We start from the raw sequence: 21,298 nt of genomic DNA, 5'->3' as shown, positions 1-21,298 counted from the left end.
TTATATAAGTGGTTGATCTCTCTCTCTGTTTATATAAGTGGTTGATCTCTCTCTGTTTATATAAGTGGTTGATCTCTCTCTCTGTTTATATAAGTGGTTGATCTCTCTCTGTTTATATAAGTGGTTGATCTCTCTGTGTTTATATAAGTGGTTGATCTCTCTCTCTCTGTTTATATAAGTGGTTGATCTCTCTCTGTTTATATAAGTGGTTGATCTCTCTCTGTGTATATAAATGGTTGATCTCTCTCTGTGTTTATATAAGTGGTTGATCTCTCTCTCTCTGTTTATATAAGTGGTTGATCTCTCTGTTTATATAAGTGGTTGATCTCTCTCTCTCTGTTTATATAAGTGGTTGATCTCTCTGTTTATATAAGTGGTTGATCTCTCTCTGTGTTTATATAAGTGGTTGATCTCTCTGTGTTTTTATAAGTGGTTGATCTCTCTCTCTCTGTTCATATTATCGTAGCACAGTGACTTTACTGGTAACTGTAGTAACAGTGGACATGGCGATGTTGGCTGCCACACCTGTCTGCAACTACACCTCCCTTCGTCCTCAACTACACTCCCCTCGTCCCCACCTTCACTCCCCTCTCCTCCTGAATTACACTCCCCCTCCACTCCAACTACACCTCCCCTCCTCCCCACTTACACTCTCCTCTCCTCCTGAACTACACTCCCCCTTCTCACCATCTACACCTCCCCTCCTCCCCACCTACACTCCCCTCTCCTCCTGAACTACACTCCCCCTCCACTCCAACTACATCTCCCCCTCCTCCCCAACTACACTCCCCCTCCTTCCCAACTACACCTCCCCAGTCCTTCCCAACTACACTCCCCCTCCTCCCCAACTACACCTCCCCAGTCCTTCCCAACTACACTCCCCCTTTCTCCCCAACTACACCTCCCCTCCTCCCCAACTACACCTCCCCCTCCTCCCCAACTACACTTCCCCCTCCTTCCCAACTACACTATCCCCTCCTCCCCAACTACACTCCCCCTCCTCCTCAACTACACCTCCCCCTCCTCCCCAACTACACTCCCCCCCTTCCCAACTACACTCCCCCTCCTCCTCAACTACACTCCCCCTCCTTCCCAACTACACATCCCCCTCCTCCCCAACTACACTCCCCACTCCTTCCCAACTACACCTCCCCCTCCTCCCCAACTACACTCCCCCCCTCCTCCCCAACTACACCTCCCCCCTCCTCCCCAACTACACCTCCCCAGTCCTTCACAACTACACTCCCCCTCCTCCCCAACTACACCTCCCCTCCTCCCCAACTACACCTCCCCAGTCCTTCACAACTACACTCTCCCCTCCTCCCCAACTACACCTCCCCAGTCCTTCACAACTACACTCTCCCCTCCTCCCCAACTACACCTCTCCCGTCCTCCCCAACTACACTCCCCCCACATCCAGTCCACATGTATGACCATGCATATGAGAGGTCAAACATGTTACATAGGTGACATCACAACGCACAGCATGGGTCATCACAACGCAGTGAGGATGGAATGGAGAGAAGCCAGCCTCAGCCCAGGGATAACCAGGGAGGAAGAGGAGGAGGAGGATTAGGAGGAGGACGAGGAGGAAGCCAGCCTCAGCCCAGGGATAACCAGGGAGGAAGAGGAGAAGGAGGATTAGGAGGAGGACGAGGACGAGGAAGAGGAAGAGGAGGAGGAGGAAGAGGAGGAGGAAGAGGAGGAGGAGGATTAGGAGGAGGAGGAGGAAGAGGAGGAGGAAGAGGAGGAGGAGGAAGAGGAGGAGGAAGAGGAAGAAGAGGAGGAAGAAGAGGAGGAGGAGGAGGAAGAGGAGGAGGAAGAGGAAGAAGAGGAGGAGGAAGAGGAGGAGGAGGAGGAAGAGGAGGAGGAAGAGGAAGAAGAGGAGGAGGAAGAGGAGAAGGAGGATTAGGACGAGGACGAGGACGAGGAAGAGGAGGAGGAAGAGGAGGAGGAGGAAGAGGAGGAGGAAGAGGAAGAAGAGGAGGAAGAAGAGGAGGAGGAGAAAGAGGAGGAGGAGGATTAGGAGGAGGGCGAGGATGAGGAAGAGGAAGAGGAGGAGGAGGAAGAGGAGGAGGAAGAGGAAGAAGAGGAGGAAGAAGAGGAGGAGGAAGAGGAGGAGGAGGATTAGGAGGAGGAGGAGGAAGAGGAGGAGGAGGAAGAGGAAGAAGAGGAGGAAGAAGAGGAGGAGGAGGAAGAGGAGGAGGAGGATTAGGAGGAGGACGAGGAGGAAGCAGCAGGCAGGTATGGAGGTGAGGAAGCCATCATCAGTAACAGAGCTGTTCCCTCCCGATACTTTACTGCATGTATATAGCAATAGGTTTTCTGTGTCAAAGTCTTCACGACAAAGCAAGTTAAACAGTGAATCCTATAATACACTCTCAGCAGAAATGGATATAGTGGTAAAAGAAGACGTGTCTCACCTAAGATAGCGGTTGGCACGAAGGGATCTGTTCATAACCCCCAAACAAGTGCGGAAGTTGGAGGAAGAGGAGAGAAAATAGCAGTAAATAAAAGCATGCAAGAAAAGAGGAGAGCAAAACACCAGAGCAAAGTGAATGTGATTGTAGATAGAGGAGGAGGAAGAGGAGGAGGAGGAAGAGGAGGAGGAGGAGGAGGAAGAGCAGGAGGAAGAGGAGGAGGAAGAGGAGGAGGAAGAAGAGGAGGATGAGCAGGAGGAAGAAGAGGATGAGGAGGAAGAGGAGGATGAGCAGGAGGAAGAAGAGGATGAGGAGGAAGAGGAGAAAGAGGAGGAAGAGGAAGAGGATGAGAGGAAGAGGAGGATGAGCAGGAGGAAGAGGAGGAGGAAGAGGAGGAGGAAGAAGAGGAGGAGGAAGAAGAGTAAGAGGAAGAGGATGAGCAGGAGGAAGAGGAGGAGGAGGAGGAAGAGGAGGAGGAAGAAGAGGAGGATGAGCAGGAGGAAGAAGAGGATGAGGAGGAAGAGGAGGATGAGCAGGAGGAAGAAGAGGATGAGGAGGAAGAGGAGAAAGAGGAGGAAGAGGATGAGAGGAAGAGGAGGATGAGCAGGAGGAAGAGGAGGAAGAGGAGGAGGAGGAAGAGGAGGAAGAAGAGGAGGAGGAAGAAGAGGAAGAGGATGAGCAGGAGGAAGAGGAGGAGGAGGAGGAAGAGGAGGAGGAAGATGAGGAAGAAGAGGAGGAGGAAGAAGGGGAGGAGGACAAAGAGGAGGAAGAGGAAGAGGATGAGAGGAAGAGGAGGATGAGTAGGAGGAAGAGGAGGAGGAGGAAGAGGAGAAAGAGGAAGAGGGGGAGGAGGAGGAGGAGGAAGAGCAGGAGGAAGAGGAGGAGGAAGAAGAGGAGAAAGAGGAAGAGGGGGAGGAGGAGGAGGAGGAAGAGCAGGAGGAAGAGGAGGAGGAAGAAGAGGAGGATGAGCAGGAGGAAGAAGAGGATGAGGAGGAAGAGGAGGATGAGCAGGAGGAAGAAGAGGATGAAGAGGATGAGAGGAAGAGGAGGATGAGCAGGAGGAAGAGGAGGAAGAGGAGGAGGAGGAAGAGGAGGAAGAAGAGGAGGAGGAAGAAGAGGAAGAGGAAGAGGATGAGCAGGAGGAAGAGGAGGAGGAGGAGGAAGAGGAGGAGGAAGATGAGGAAGAAGAGGAGAAGGAAGAAGGGGAGGAGGACAAAGAGGAGGAAGAGGAAGAGGATGAGAGGAAGAGGAGGATGAGTAGGAGGAAGAGGAGGAGGAGGAAGAGGAGAAAGAGGAAGAGGGGGAGGAGGAGGAGGAGGAAGAGCAGGAGGAAGAGGAGGAGGAAGAAGAGGAGGATGAGCAGGAGGAAGAAGAGGATGAGGAGGAAGAGGAGGATGAGCAGGAGGAAGAAGAGGATGAGGAGGAAGAGGAGAAAGAGGAGGAAGAGGATGAGAGGAAGAGGAGGATGAGCAGGAGGAAGAGGAGGAGGAGGAAGAGGAGGAGGAGGAAGAGGAGGAAGAAGAGGAGGAGGAAGAAGAGGAGGAGGAAGAAGAGGAGGAGGACAAAGAGGAGGAAGAGGATGAGAGGAAGAGGAGGATGAGCAGGAGGAAGAGGAGGAGGAGGAGGAAGAGGAAGAAGAGGAGGAGAAGGAAGAGGCAGTGGAAGAGGAGGAAGAGGAAGAAGAAGAGGAGGAGGAGGAGGAGGAAGAAGAGGACGAGGGGGAAGAGGAAGAGAGGAAGAGGAGGAGGAAGAAAAGGGAGAAGAGGAAGAAGTGGAAGAAGAGGAAGAGGAGGAGGAAGAGGAGGAGGAGGGGGAAGAAGAGGAGGAGGAAGAAGAGGCGGAGGAAGAGGATGAGATAGAAGACGAGGAGAGGAAGAGGAGGAGGAAGAAGAGGAGGAAGAGGAGAAGGAGTAAGAAGAGGAGGAGGAAGAGAAAGACAAAACAATACAGTCTTATAGCAGGAGACAGAAGAACTGCTATACACAGAGAGATAGAAGACCAAACACACGTTGAACAGCAGGCTAGAAAACAATAGTCTTATAGCAGGAGACAGAAGAACTGCTAAACACAGAGAGATAGAAGACCAAACACACGTTGAACAGCAGGCTAGAAAACAATACAGTCTTATAGCAGGAGACAGAAGAACTGCTATACACAGAGAGATAGAAGACCAAACACACGTTGAACAGCAGGCTAGAAAACAATACAGTCTTATAGCAGGAGACAGAAGAACTGCTAAACACAGAGAGATAGAAGACCAAACACACGTTGAACAGCAGGCTAGAAAACAATACAGTCTTATAGCAGGAGACAGAAGAACTGCTAAACACAGAGAGATAGAAGACCAAACACACGTTGAACAGCAGGCTAGAAATATAGTATATTCACACACAGATGATGTTTGTTATAATTAATGCATAGACTTCCGATTCATTTCAATCAATCAAAAACACATTATTGATGCAACAAACACACATGGGACTAAAGCTAAACTTAAGTTAGCTATCATTTCACCAACCATTGACTTGTACTCTCCGCTATCTACAGTGACCATAGTATGGCAGAATGGTGCGGACCAGAGGTGGAGAAAAGGTGTGTATACCTGGGTAGTAGGACTTGAGAAGCGTTGTGCTGAGAGTATTAGACTTATTCAGGGTGAAGGAGGAAGGGGACGACGCAGCTGGAGACAGAAAGAAAACTATCAATATACAGTCTGAACAGAATTATAGGACCAGAACATACCATAGTACCAGAACATATCATAGGACCAGAACATACCATAGGACCAGAACATACCATAGTACCAGACCAGAACATATCATAGGACCAGAACATATCATGGGACCAGAACATATCATAGGACCAGAACATACCATAGTACCAGACCAGAACATATCATAGGACCAGAACATATCATAGGACCAGAATATATCATAGGACCAGAACATACAATAGGACCAGAACATATCATAGGACCAGAACATATCATAGTACCAGAACATATCATAGGACCAGAACATATCATAGGACCAGAACATATCATAGTACCAGAACATATCATAGGACCAGAACACATCATAGGACCAGAACATACCATAGGACCAGAACATACCATAGTACCAGAACATATCATAGGACCAGAACATATCATAGGACCAGAACATATCATAGGACCAGAACATATCATAGGACCAGAACATATCACGGGACCAGAACATATCATAGGACCAGAACATATCACGGGACCAGAACATATCATAGGACCAGAACATATCATAGGACCAGAACATATCATAGGACCAGAACATATCACGGGACCAGAACATATCATAGGACCAGAACATATCACGGGACCAGAACATACCATAGTACCAGAACATATCATAGGACCAGAACATATCATAGGACCAGAACATATCACGGGACCAGAACATATCATAGGACCAGAACATATCATAGGACCAGAACATATCACGGGACCAGAACATATCATAGGACCAGAACATATCACGGGACCAGAACATATCATAGGACCAGAACATATCATAGGACCAGAACATATCACGGGACCAGAACATATCACGGGACCAGAACATATCATAGGACCAGAACATATCACGGGACCAGAACATATCATAGGACCAGAACATATCATAGGACCAGAACATATCATAGGACCAGAACATATCATAGGACCAGAACATACCATAGGACCAGAACATATCATAGTACCAGAACATATCATAGGACCAGAACATACCATAGGACCAGAACATATCACGGGACCAGAACATATCATAGGACCAGAATATATCATAGGACCAGAACATATCATAGGACCACAACATATCATAGGACCAGAACATATCATAGGACCAGAACATATCATAGGACCAGAACATATCACGGGACCAGAACATATCACGGGACCAGAACATACCATAGGACCAGAACATATCACGGGACCAGAACATATCACGGGACCAGAACATACCATAGGACCAGAACATATCACGGGACCAGAACATATCACGGGACCAGAACATATCATAGGACCAGAACATATCACGGGACCAGAACATATCATAGGACCAGAACATATCATAGGACCAGAACATATCATAGGACCAGAACATATCATAGGACCAGAACATATCACGGGACCAGAACATACCACGGGACCAGAACATATCATAGGACCAGAACATATCACGGGACCAGAACATATCATAGGACCAGAACATACCATAGGACCAGAACATATCATAGGACCAGAACATACCATAGGACCAGAACATACCATAGGACCAGAACATATCATAGGACCAGAACATACCATAGGACCAGAACATACCATAGGACCAGACCAGAACATATCATAGGACCAGAACATATCATAGGACCAGAACATATCATAGTACCAGAACATATCATAGGACCAGAACATACCATAGGACCAGAACATATCATAGTACCAGAACATATCATAGGACCAGAACATACCATAGGACCAGAACATACCATAGGACCAGAACATATCACGGGACCAGAACATATCATAGGACCAGAATATATCATAGGACCAGAACATATCATAGGACCAGAACATATCATAGGACCAGAACATATCATAGGACCAGAACATATCACGGGACCAGAACATATCACGGGACCAGAACATACCATAGGACCAGAACATATCACGGGACCAGAACATATCACGGGACCAGAACATATCATAGGACCAGAACATATCATAGGACCAGAACATATCATAGGACCAGAACATATCATAGGACCAGAACATATCACGGGACCAGAACATATCACGGGACCAGAACATACCATAGGACCAGAACATATCATAGGACCAGAACATATCATAGGACCAGAACATATCATAGGACCAGAACATATCATAGGACCAGAACATACCATAGGACCAGAACATATCATAGGACCAGAACATATCACGGGACCAGAACATATCACGGGACCAGAACATATCATAGGACCAGAACATATCATAGGACCAGAACATATCATGGGACCAGAACAGAAATAACACACATCATCAGATAAGCAGATTCATAACACAGTACATAGTAATGTATAGTGACACATGTAATATATTTCGTTTGTCAGTGCTGAACACTAGGAAGGGGAAGTCAAAGAGCCACACAACAATACAGTTAGAGTTTTGGGCATGTCTCTTGACCATGTCATCTGGGACCAACACCATCTAGGACCAACACCATCTAGGACCAACACCATGTCATCTATGACCAACACCATCTAGGACCAACACCATGTCATCTAGGACCAACACCATCTAGGACCAACACCATCTAGGACCAACACCATCTAGGACCAACACCATGTCATCTGGGACCAACACCATCTAGGACCAACACCATCTTGGACCAACACCATCTAGGACCAACACCATCTAGGACCAACACCATCTAGGACCAACACCATCTAGGACAACACCATCTAGGACCAACACCATCTAGGACCAACACCATCTAGGACAACACCATCTAGGACCAACACCATCTAGTACCAACACCATCTAGGACCAACACCATCTAGGACCAACACCATCTAGGACCAACACCATCTAGGACCAACACCATCTAGGACCAACACCATCTAGGACAACACCATCTAGGACCAACACCATCTAGTACCAACACCATCTAGGACCAACACCATCTAGGACCAACACCATCTAGGACCAACACCATCTAGGACAACACCATCTAGGACCAACACCATCTAGGACCAACACCATCTAGGACCAACACCATCTAGGACCAACACCATCTAGGACAACACCATCTAGGACCAACACCATCTAGGACCAACACCATCTAGGACAACACCATCTAGGACCAACACCATGTCATCTGGGACCAACACCATCTAGGACCAACACCATCTAGGACCAACACCATCTAGGACCAACACCATGTCATCTGGGACCAACACCATCTAGGACCAACACCATCTAGGACCAACACCATGTCATCTAGGACCAACACCATATAGGACCAACACCATCTAGGACCAACACCATGTCATCTATGACCAACACCATCTAGTACCAACACCATGTCATCTGGGACCAACACCATCTAGGACCAACACCATCTAGGACCAACACCATCTAGGACCAACACCATCTTGGACCAACACCATCTAGGACCAACACCATCTAGGACCAACACCATCTAGGACCAACACCATCTAGGACCAACACCATCTAGGACAACACCATCTAGGACCAACACCATCTAGGACCGACACCATCTAGGATCTACACCATGTCATCTAGGACCAACACCATATAAGACCAACACCATGTCATCTAGGACCAACACCATCTAGGACCAACACCATGTCATCTAGGACCAACACCATGTCATCTAGGACCAACACCATCTAGGACTAACACCATCTAGGACCAACACCATCTAGGACTAACACCATCGAGGACCAACACCATCTAGGACTAACACCATCTAGGACCAACACCATCGAGGACCAACACCATCTAGGACCAACACCCTCTAGGACCAACACCATGTCATCTAGGATCAACACCATCTAGGACCACCATCTAGGACCAACACCATGTAATCTAGGATCAACACCATCTAGGACCAACACCATCTATGACCAACACCATCTAGGACCAACACCATGTCATCTAGGACCAACACAATCTAGAACCAACACCATGTCATCTAGGATCAACACCATCTAGGATCAACACCATCTAGGACCAACACCATGTCATTCAGTACCAACACCATGTCATCTAGGATCAACACCATCTAGGACCAACACCATCTAGGACCAATACCATCTAGGACCAACACCATCTAGGACCAACACCATGTCATCTAGTACCAACACCATGTCATCTAGGATCAACACCATCTAGGACCAACACCATCTAGGACCAACACCATGTCATCTAGTACCAACACCATGTCATCTAGGATCAAGACCATCTAGGACCAATACCATCTAGGACCAACACCATCTAGGACCAACACCATGTCATCTAGTACCAACACCATGTCATCTAGGATCAACACCATCTAGGACCAACACCATCTAGGACCAACACCATCTAGGACCAACACCATCTAGGACCAACACCATGTCATCTAGTACCAACACCATGTCATCAAGTACCAACACCATGTCATCTAGTACCAACACCATGTCATCTAGTACCAACACCATGTCATCTAGTACCAACACCATGTCATCTAGTACCAACACCATGTCATCTAGGATCAACACCATCTAGGACCAACACCATCTAGGATCAACACCATCTAGGACCAACACAATCTAGGACCAACACCATCTAGGACCAACACCATCTAGGACCAACACTATCTAGGACCAACACCATCTAGGACCAACACCATCTAGGACCAACACCGTCTAGGACCAACACCATCTAGGACCAACATCATCTAGGACCAACACCATCTAGGACCAACACCATGTCATCTAGGACCAACACCATGTCATCTAGTACCAACACCATGTCATCTAGGATCAACACCATCTAGGACCAACACCATCTATGACCAACACCATCTATGACCAACACCATCTAGGACCAACACCATCTAGACCCAACACCATGTAATCTAGGACCAACACCATCTAGGACCAACACCATCTAGGACCAACACCATGTCATCTAGGATCAACACCATCTAGGACCAACACCATCTAGGACCAACACCATCTAGTACCAACACCATGTCATCTAGTACCAACACCATGTTGTATACAGTGTTTGCTCAACTAACGGTTTTGAGATTATGCTGTGGGGTTTAGAGCTAATTTGTGGTTTAGTACGGTACCCTGCGTCACAGCGTCAATGCTACAGACCACCACAAGGGGGAGTTAGAGCACTGATTATGCTGGAAAATACTCTATTAAAATTAATGGAAGAGGCAAGTGGAATGGGGAAAAGAGAGCATTCAGAGGTCAAGAAAGCGCTGGGGACTGGTCTTGATTATTCAATGAGATTTGTATTTTCACTGAATCTCTGTTTGGGTATTGGTTAGACTGTAATTAGGGTGTGGAAATGTTTGGATCATTTTACTCTTACTGTAGTACTCTAGCCGACTCTCGACCCGTCACGTTGTACAGCACCATTGTGGGGTATTAGCAGGTCAATAGATACTTTGCGCAAGGCAACTGATCAGCATGAAAAACTTTGCGGCTGGGGCCTCTGGAGTGGCGCAGTGGTCTAAGACACTGCATCGCAGTGCAAACTGCATTGCTACAGATGCTGGTTCGATACCCGTGCCGGTAGCGACCGGGAGACCCACGAGGCGACGGTGGGCTTCTGGTTTCTCTACCTCTAAAAACAGAAATAATTCATTCTAAATAACAAATTGGCTTTATTTACAAATTAGTAACATTGTCTCATGTCCAAGAACGGCCTTTTTCCTAGCTCACTTTCGGTTATTGAAAAATGAAATCATCTCCAAAATATCGTTATTTTTTAAACAACTCATAGAAAGTTGGTTGAAATTTCAGTTTAATCCACCAGAAAAGACAGAACGAATAATACAACAAAATATTGTGGTTAAACTCAAATATACTAATTGTTTAAAAAAAATAAACTTTATCATTTGGAACCTTTAACAACTAGAAGGAAGAATTATTATCATTATTATTAACTCCGTTTTCACAAGCGTAGCAGGCTGTGATTTCTACAAACAATGTTTCTAGGACGGGCTAATAGCAGGACAATAGACTTTTGTTTCTACAATGTTTCTATAATGAAACAATGTTTCTAGACTTTTTCCTTTTATTCAGATTACAACCACTGACTATCGGTTATTTGAAAAACGAAATGTCTAAAATATATATATATTTTTTTTAAACAAGGACTTGAAAATGAGATCGATGAACTCTGCAAAACAACATTTTCAGTCCGAGGAAGAGAATGGTAAATGACTAATTAATACAGTAATTAATACAGTAGTTAATACAGTAATTAATACAGTAATTAATACAGTAGTTAATACAGCAGTTAATACAGTAATTAATACAGTAGTTAATACAGTAGTTAATACAGTAATTAATACAGTAGTTAATACAGTAATTAATACAGTAGTTAATACAGTAGTTAATACAGTAGTTAATACAGTAATTAACACAGTAGTTAACACAGTAGTTAATACAGTAGTTAATACAGTAATTAATACAGTAGTTAATACAGTAATTAATACAGTAGTTAATACAGTAGTTAATACAGCAGTTAATACAGTAGTTAATACAGTAGTTAATACAGTAGTTAATACAGTAATTAATACAGTAGTTAATACAGTAATTAATACAGTAGTTAATACAGTAATTAATACAGTAGTTAATACAGTAGTTAATACAGTAGTTAATACAGTAATTAACACAGTAGTTAATACAGTAGTTAATACAGTAGTTAATACAGTAATTAATACAGTAGTTAATACAGTAATTAATACAGTAGTTAATACAGTAGTTAATACAGTAATTAATACAGTAGTTAACACAGTAGTTAATACAGTAGTTAATACAGTAATTAATACAGTAGTTAATACAGTAATTAATACAGTAGTTAATACAGTAATTAATACAGTAGTTAATACAGTAGTTAATACAGTAATTAATACAGTAGTTAATACAGTAATTAATACAGTAGTTAATACAGTAGTTAATACAGTAATTAATACAGTAGTTAATACAGTAATTAATACAGTAGTTAATACCAGCACTTCCGGGTTCCGGGTTGGAGCGAGCGGTCGCATCTGCACTCGGTCCGCAGGTAGTATTACATTTCATTACATTTCATTATAGTACAACGGTTTGATTTGTCTAATCTTATCAATTTCTTCTTAGCTAGCTACACAGCCGTCTTTGTTTCATAGATAATTGCGTAATTATCGTATTTCGTCGTCCTAACGCAGTCTACACTGCCTTGCAGCTAGCCAGCTAGCTAACGTCCACCGTTAGCTAGTCCACCGTCTACCGATTAGCAGCACAACTATTACACTCAACTGAACGACTTGATTAGTGTAGTGTTAGCTAGCTACATAGTTGTCTTTGCTGTCTTCGTACCCAAGATAATTGTGTAGTTTAGAGTGTGTAGTTTTATGTCGTCCTTAACATAGGAGACTCTGCTAGCTAGCCAACAGCTAGCCAACGTCTACCGAACAGAACTTCTGCACTCAACAATCCGGTCGCATTTCGCTTCGCTCCACAGGTAGTATCACATTTTTCATTTCATTTCATTACAGTACAACGGCTTGATTTGTTTGATCGTAGCTAGCTACATAGCTAGCTACACAGCCGTCTTTGTATCAAAGATAATTGTGTAGTCTAGAGCGACTTCCTAGGTTAGTTAGCCAGCTATTGTCGTTCTTTTAACGCAACGTAACGTAATCAACACTGCTAGCTAGCCAGCTAGCCCCGAATAGCAGCACAGTAGAAACTATTACACTCAACGGAACGACTTGATTAGTGTAGTGTCAACAACGCAGCCAATGCCAACTAGCCTACTTAGTCAACAACGCAGCCTCTGCCAGCTAGCCTACTTCAGCAGTACTGTATCATTTTAATCATTTTAGTCAATAAGATTCTTGCTACGTAAGCTTAACTCTCTGAACACTCGTGACGTGTAGTCCACTTGTCATTCCAATCTCCTTTGCATTAGCGTAGCCTCTTGTGTAGCCTGTCAACTATGTGTCTGTCTATCCCTGTTCTCTCCTCTCTGCACAGACCATACAAACGCTCCACACCGCGTGGCCGCGGCCACCCTAATCTGGTGGTCCCAGCGCGCACGACCCACGTGGAGTTCCAGGTCTCCGGTAGCCTCTGGAACTGCCGATCTGCGGCCAACAAGGCAGAGTTCATCTCCGCCTATGTCTCCCTCCAGTCCCTCGACTTCTTGGCACTGACGGAAACATGGATCACCACAGACAACACTGCTACTCCTACTGCTCTCTCTTCGTCTGCCCACGTGTTCTCGCACACCCCGAGAGCTTCTGGTCAGCGGGGTGGTGGCACCGGGATCCTCATCTCTCCCAAGTGGTCATTCTCTCTTTCTCCCCTTACCCATCTGTCTATCGCCTCCTTTGAATTCCATGCTGTCACAGTTACCAGCCCTTTCAAGCTTAACATCCTTATCATTTATCGCCCTCCAGGTTCCCTCGGAGAGTTCATCAATGAGCTTGATGCCTTGATAAGCTCCTTTCCTGAGGACGGCTCACCTCTCACAGTTCTGGGCGACTTTAACCTCCCCACGCCTACCTTTGACTCATTCCTCTCTGCCTCCTTCTTTCCACTCCTCTCCTCTTTTGACCTCACCCCCTCACCTTCCCCCCCTACTCACAAGGCAGGAAATACGCTCGACCTCATCTTTACTAGATGCTGTTCTTCCACTAACCTCGTTGCAACTCCCCTCCAAGTCTCCGACCACTACCTTGTATCCTTTTCCCTCTCGCTCTCATCCAACACTTCCCACACTGCCCCTACTCGGATGGTATCGCGCCGTCCCAACCTTCGCTCTCTCTCCCCCGCTACTCTCTCCTCTTCCATCCTATCATCTCTTCCCTCTGCTCAAACCTTCTCCAACCTATCTCCTGATTCTGCCTCCTCAACCCTCCTCTCCTCCCTTTCTGCATCCTTTGACTCTCTATGTCCCCTATCCTCCAGGCCGGCTCGGTCCTCCCCTCCCGCTCCGTGGCTCGACGACTCATTGCGAGCTCACAGAACAGGGCTCCGGGCAGCCGAGCGGAAATGGAGGAAAACTCGCCTCCCTGCGGACCTGACATCCTTTCACTCCCTCCTCTCTACATTTTCCTCTTCTCTCTCTGCTGCTAAAGCCACTTTCTACCACTCTAAATTCCAAGCATCTGCCTCTAACCCTAGGAAGCTCTTTGCAACCTTCTCCTCCCTCCTGAATCCTCCTCCCCCTCCCCCCTCCTCCCTCTCTGCAGATGACTTCGTCAACCATTTTGAAAAGAAGGTCGACGACATCCGATCCTCGTTTGCTAAGTCAAACGACACCGCTGGTTCTGCTCACACTGCCCTACCCTGTGCTCTGACCTCTTTCTCCCTCTCTCTCCAGATGAAATCTCGCGTCTTGTGACGGCCGGCCGCCCTACAACCTGCCCGCTTGACCCTATCCCCTCCTCTCTTCTCCAGACCATTTCCGGAGACCTCCTCCCCTACCTCACCTCGCTCATCAACTCATCCCTGACCGCTGGCTACGTCCCTTCCGTCTTCAAGAGAGCGAGAGTTGCACCCCTTCTGAAAAAACCTACACTCGATCCCTCCGATGTCAACAACTACAGACCAGTATCCCTTCTTTCTTTTCTCTCCAAAACTCTTGAACGTGCCGTCCTTGGCCAGCTCTCCCGCTATCTCTCTCAGAATGACCTTCTTGATCCAAATCAGTCAGGTTTCAAGACTAGTCATTCAACTGAGACTGCTCTTCTCTGTATCACGGAGGCGCTCCGCACTGCTAAAGCTAACTCTCTCTCCTCTGCTCTCATCCTTCTAGACCTATCGGCTGCCTTCGATACTGTGAACCATCAGATCCTCCTCTCCACCCTCTCCGAGTTGGGCATCTCCGGTGCGGCCCACGCCTGGATTGCGTCCTACCTGACAGGTCGCTCCTACCAGGTGGCGTGGCGAGAATCCGTCTCCACACCACGTGCTCTCACCACTGGTGTCCCCCAGGGCTCTGTTCTAGGCCCTCTCCTATTCTCGCTATACACCAAGTCACTTGGCTCTGTCATAACCTCACATGGTCTCTCCTATCATTGCTATGCAGACGACACACAATTAATCTTCCCCTTTCCCCCTTCTGATGACCAGGTGGCGAATCGCATCTCTGCATGTCTGGCAGACATATCCGTGTGGATGACGGATCACCACCTCAAGCTGAACCTCGGCAAGACGGAACTGCTCTTCCTCCCGGGGAAGGACTGCCCGTTCCATGATCTCGCCATCACGGTTGACAACTCCATTGTGTCCTCCTCCCAGAGCGCTAAGAACCTTGGCGTGATCCTGGACAACACCCTGTCGTTCTCAACTAACATCAAGGCGGTGGCCCGTTCCTGTAGGTTCATGCTCTACAACATCCGCAGAGTACGACCCTGCCTCACACAGGAAGCGGCGCAGGTCCTAATCCAGGCACTTGTCATCTCCCGTCTGGATTACTGCAACTCGCTGTTGGCTGGGCTCCCTGCCTGTGCCATTAAACCCCTACAACTCATCCAGAACGCCGCAGCCCGTCTGGTGTTCAACCTTCCCAAGTTCTCTCACGTCACCCCGCTCCTCCGCTCCCTCCACTGGCTTCCAGTTGAAGCTCGCATCCGCTACAAGACCATGGTGCTTGCCTACGGAGCTGTGAGGGGAACGGCACCTCAGTACCTCCAGGCTCTGATCAGGCCCTACACCCAAACAAGGGCACTGCGTTCATCCACCTCTGGCCTGCTCGCCTCCCTACCACTGAGGAAGTACAGTTCCCGCTCAGCCCAGTCAAAACTGTTCGCTGCTCTGGCCCCCCAATGGTGGAACAAACTCCCTCACGACGCCAGGACAGCGGAGTCAATCACCACCTTCCGGAGACACCTGAAACCCCACCTCTTTAAGGAATACCTAGGATAGGATAAAGTAATCCCTCTCACCCCCCCTCCCCCTGAAAAGATTTAGATGCACTACTGTTCCACTGGAGGTCATAAGGTGAATGCACCAATTTGTAAGTCGCTCTGGATAAGAGCGTCTGCTAAATGACTTAAATGTAAATGTAATACAGTAGTTAATACAGTAGTTAATACAGTAGTTAATACAGTAATTAATACAGTAATTAATACAGTAGTTAATACAGCAGTTAATACAGCAATTAATACAGTAATTAATACAGTAGTTAATACAGTAGTTAATACAGTAATTAATACAGTAAGTAATACAGTAATTAATACAGTAATTAATACAGTAGTTAATACAGTAGTTAATACAGTAATTAACACAGTAGTTAATACAGTAGTTAATACAGTAGTTAATACAGTAATTAATACAGTAATTAATACAGTAGTTAATACAGTAGTTAATACAGTAATTAACACAGTATTTAATACAGTAGTTAATACAGTAGTTAATACAGTAATTAATACAGTAGTTAATACAGTAATTAATACAGTAGTTAATACAGTAGTTAATACAGTAGTTAATACAGCAGTTAATACAGTAGTTAATACAGTAGTTAATACAGTAGTTAATACAGTAATTAATACAGTAGTTAATACAGTAATTAATACAGTAGTTAATACAGTAATTAATACAGTAGTTAATACAGTAGTTAATACAGTAGTTAATACAGTAATTAACACAGTAGTTAATACAGTAGTTAATACAGTAGTTAATACAGTAATTAATACAGTAGTTAATACAGTAATTAATACAGTAGTTAATACAGTAGTTAATACAGTAATTAATACAGTAGTTAACACAGTAGTTAATACAGTAGTTAATACAGTAATTAATACAGTAGTTAATACAGTAATTAATACAGTAGTTAATACAGTAATTAATACAGTAGTTAATACAGTAGTTAATACAGTAATTAATACAGTAGTTAATACAGTAATTAATACAGTAGTTAATACAGTAGTTAATACAGTAATTAATACAGTAGTTAATACAGTAGTTAATACAGTAGTTAATACAGTAATTAATACAGTAGTTAATACAGTAATTAATACAGTAGTTAATACAGTAGTTAATACAGTAATTAATACAGTAGTTAACACAGTAGTTAATACAGTAGTTAATACAGTAATTAATACAGTAGTTAATACAGTAATTAATACAGTAGTTAATACAGTAATTAATACAGTAGTTAATACAGTAGTTAATACAGTAATTAATACAGTAGTTAATACAGTAATTAATACAGTAGTTAATACAGTAGTTAATACAGTAATTAATACAGTAGTTAATACAGTAATTAATACAGTAGTTAATACAGTAATTAATACAGTAGTTAATACAGTAATTAACACAGTATTTAATACAGTAGTTAATACAGTAGTTAATACAGTAATTAATACAGTAGTTAATACAGTAATTAATACAGTAGTTAATACAGTAGTTAATACAGTAATTAATACAGTAGTTAATACAGTAATTAATACAGTAGTTAATACAGTAGTTAATACAGTAGTTAATACAGTAATTAATACAGTAGTTAATACAGTAGTTAATACAGTAATTAATACAGAAGTTAATGCAGTAGTTAATACAGTAGTTAATACAGTGATTAATACAGTAATTAATACAGTAGTTAATACAGTAGTTAATACAGTAATTAATACAGTAGTTAATGCAGTAGTTAATACAGTAGTTAATACAGTAGTTAATACAGCAATTAATACAGTAATTAATACAGTAGTTAATACAGTAGTTAATACAGTAGTTAATACAGTAATTAATACAGAAGTTAATGCAGTAGTTAATACAGTAGTTAATACAGTAATTAATACAGTAGTTAATACAGCAGTTAATACAGTAATTAATACAGTAGTTAATACAGTAGTTAATACAGTAATTAATACAGTAGTTAATACAGTAATTAATACAGTAGTTAATACAGTAGTTAATACAGTAATTAATACAGTAGTTAACACAGTAGTTAATACAGTAGTTAATACAGTAATTAATACAGTAGTTAATACAGTAATTAATACAGTAGTTAATACAGTAATTAATACAGTAGTTAATACAGTAGTTAATACAGTAATTAATACAGTAGTTAATACAGTAATTAATACAGTAGTTAATACAGTAGTTAATACAGTAATTAATACAGTAGTTAATACAGTAATTAATACATTAGTTAATACAGTAATTAATACAGTAGTTAATACAGCAGTTAATACAGCAATTAATACAGTAATTAATACAGTAGTTAATACAGTAGTTAATACAGTAATTAATACAGTAAGTAATACAGTAATTAATACAGTAATTAATACAGTAGTTAATACAGTAGTTAATACAGTAATTAACACAGTAGTTAATACAGTAGTTAATACAGTAGTTAATACAGTAATTAATACAGTAATTAATACAGTAGTTAATACAGTAATTAACACAGTATTTAATACAGTAGTTAATACAGTAGTTAATACAGTAATTAATACAGTAGTTAATACAGTAATTAATACAGTAGTTAATACAGTAGTTAATACAGTAATTAATACAGTAGTTAATACAGTAGTTAATACAGTAGTTAATACAGTAATTAACACAGTAGTTAATACAGTAGTTAATACAGTAGTTAATACAGTAATTAATACAGTAGTTAATACAGTAATTAATACAGTAGTTAATACAGTAGTTAATACAGTAATTAATACAGTAGTTAACACAGTAGTTAATACAGTAGTTAATACAGTAATTAATACAGTAGTTAATACAGTAATTAATACAGTAGTTAATACAGTAATTAATACAGTAGTTAATACAGTAGTTAATACAGTAATTAATACAGTAGTTAATACAGTAATTAATACAGTAGTTAATACAGTAGTTAATACAGTAATTAATACAGTAGTTAATACAGCAGTTAATACAGTAATTAATACAGTAATTAATACAGTAGTTAATACAGTAATTAATACAGTAATTAATACAGTAGTTAATACAGTAATTAATACAGTAATTAATACAGTAGTTAATACAGTAGTTAATACAGTAATTAACACAGTAGTTAATACAGTAGTTAATACAGTAGTTAATACAGTAATTAATACAGTAATTAATACAGTAGTTAATACAGTAGTTAATACAGTAATTAACACAGTATTTAATACAGTAGTTAATACAGTAGTTAATACAGTAATTAATACAGTAGTTAATACAGTAATTAATACAGTAGTTAATACAGTAGTTAATACAGTAGTTAATACAGTAATTAATACAGTAGTTAATACAGTAGTTAATACAGTAATTAATACAGAAGTTAATGCAGTAGTTAATACAGTAGTTAATACAGTGATTAATACAGTAATTAATACAGTAGTTAATACAGTAGTTAATACAGTAATTAATACAGTAGTTAATGCAGTAGTTAATACAGTAGTTAATACAGTAGTTAATACAGCAATTAATACAGTAATTAATACAGTAGTTAATACAGTAGTTAATACAGTAATTAATACAGTAGTTAATACAGTAGTTAATACAGTAGTTAATACAGCAATTAATACAGTAATTAATACAGTAGTTAATACAGTAGTTAATACAGTAGTTAATACAGTAATTAATACAGTAGTTAATACAGTAGTTAATACAGTAATTAATACAGTAATTAATACAGTAGTTAATACATTAGTTAATACAGCAATTAATACAGTAATTAATACATTACATTCAATTCATTGTAATACAAAATAAGACATCCATCCACCCAACTATGAGCCGGAGCGTCAGAGGATCACCAAAACTAAAGGTATTTTGGTTTCAGTGCATTTTCCTTAAGATAAACACCATGTCACCCACCAGAGGACTGAGTGAAAAGGTTAACTTGTCTAACACATAAACAGCTCCATATGACATCAATAGACAGTTATACAAGGTAAAGGGGCTCAGGATTTTGGAACCGGGACAAGAGGTATGTCAATTTCAAAACAGTCACATTTTAACAGACAGTCAGTTGAGGTCAAAGCTTAAGTGTCTGTTTCAGGGGCGTCATTTCCTACCGAGCAGTGGAAGACGACTAATGGCAGAGAGGGGTAGAAGGGTCTAATCGGGATGGCCTGGGTCAGATTATATGGGGTCATGGTCAGGCTCCAAGGCCTAGCCCCAGACAAAGCTGTTAGAGACTGAGTTGGTAAAAGGTTTTAAGGATTAGGGTGAAGTGTTTTTCAACAATAGCCATGCAGCATGTAACGTATACAGTAGAGTCATTCCACCAAATGGGTGCCTTTGATATTTTAAGTAGAAATTGTGCACCAAAAATGAATTTTAAAAGCCTGTTACATTAAATTCAACTTTAATAAAGATCGCATGGATACATTAGCCAAGAGTTTGCAAAGCTGTCATCAAGGCAAAGGGTGGCTATTTGAATCATCTCAAATATAGTTGGATTTGTTTAACACCTTTTTGGTTACTATGTGATTCCATAGGTGTTATTTCATAGTTTTGATGTCTTCACAATTAGTCTACAATGTAGAAAATAGTAAAAACAAAAAAGAGAAACCCTGGAATGAGTAGGTGTTCTTAAACTTTTGACCGTCTGTCCCTGATTAACACACGGGACGAGACCTCGTAATCATCTGCGCAAACCACATTTTGCACGAAAAACCCAAAACACACAGCACAGGTACTCACACGAACCAACGGACAGTGTAACAATAATGGACAGGACACTGGTAAACCAAGGGCACACTTATACAAGTACTAATCATTGGGAATAGGGGCCAGGTGTGCGTAATGAAAGTTCCGGTGGGATCCGTGACACCCATAGATAGACAGGGTAGAAATGTTGGACACAACAAGCTCCCATTACTCAAGTGGATTTATGGGATTTAAGATAAGATATTTTATCGATACGATTGATTTCAAAAAAGGGGAAAAAGGGCAATCAAAGTCTGAAGGTACGTCATTTTCCCAACTTACTTCTCCCGTTGATGGTGAGGGTACACTCACTCCTTGTGTTGAGCGTGTGGCTGTGTGTGTCCATGAAGGACAAGGCCTCGTCGCAATTTGTCCCCTGCTCCGTATAGCTCTTATCCATAGAGTTAACCATCACTGTCATCTCCTGTCGTGTACTGCTCAAC

General features: G+C 42.5%; 1 protein-coding gene across 1 annotated transcript in view; it reads right to left on the bottom strand.

Annotated features, from left to right (window-relative positions):
- The window catches only part of LOC115127078 (receptor-type tyrosine-protein phosphatase mu-like), a 531,907-nt gene that overhangs the window by 178,833 nt on the left and 331,776 nt on the right, over positions 1–21,298 (bottom strand). The window contains exons 18-20 of the mRNA XM_065006102.1: positions 21,168–21,298; positions 5,023–5,100; positions 2,424–2,450 (exon numbers count right to left, since the gene is read on the bottom strand). The exon at positions 21,168–21,298 is cut by the window's right edge and continues 27 nt beyond it. Of these exons, the coding sequence (XP_064862174.1) occupies positions 2,424–2,450; positions 5,023–5,100; positions 21,168–21,298 (236 nt within the window). The remainder of the gene's footprint in view (positions 1–2,423; positions 2,451–5,022; positions 5,101–21,167) is intronic.

The sequence above is a fragment of the Oncorhynchus nerka genome, linkage group LG20, assembly GCF_034236695.1.
Source record: "Oncorhynchus nerka isolate Pitt River linkage group LG20, Oner_Uvic_2.0, whole genome shotgun sequence".
Classification (NCBI taxonomy): Eukaryota; Metazoa; Chordata; class Actinopteri; order Salmoniformes; family Salmonidae; genus Oncorhynchus; species Oncorhynchus nerka.
Note: the sequence above shows the minus strand (reverse complement) of the source record. Positions and strands in the feature narration are given on the sequence as shown.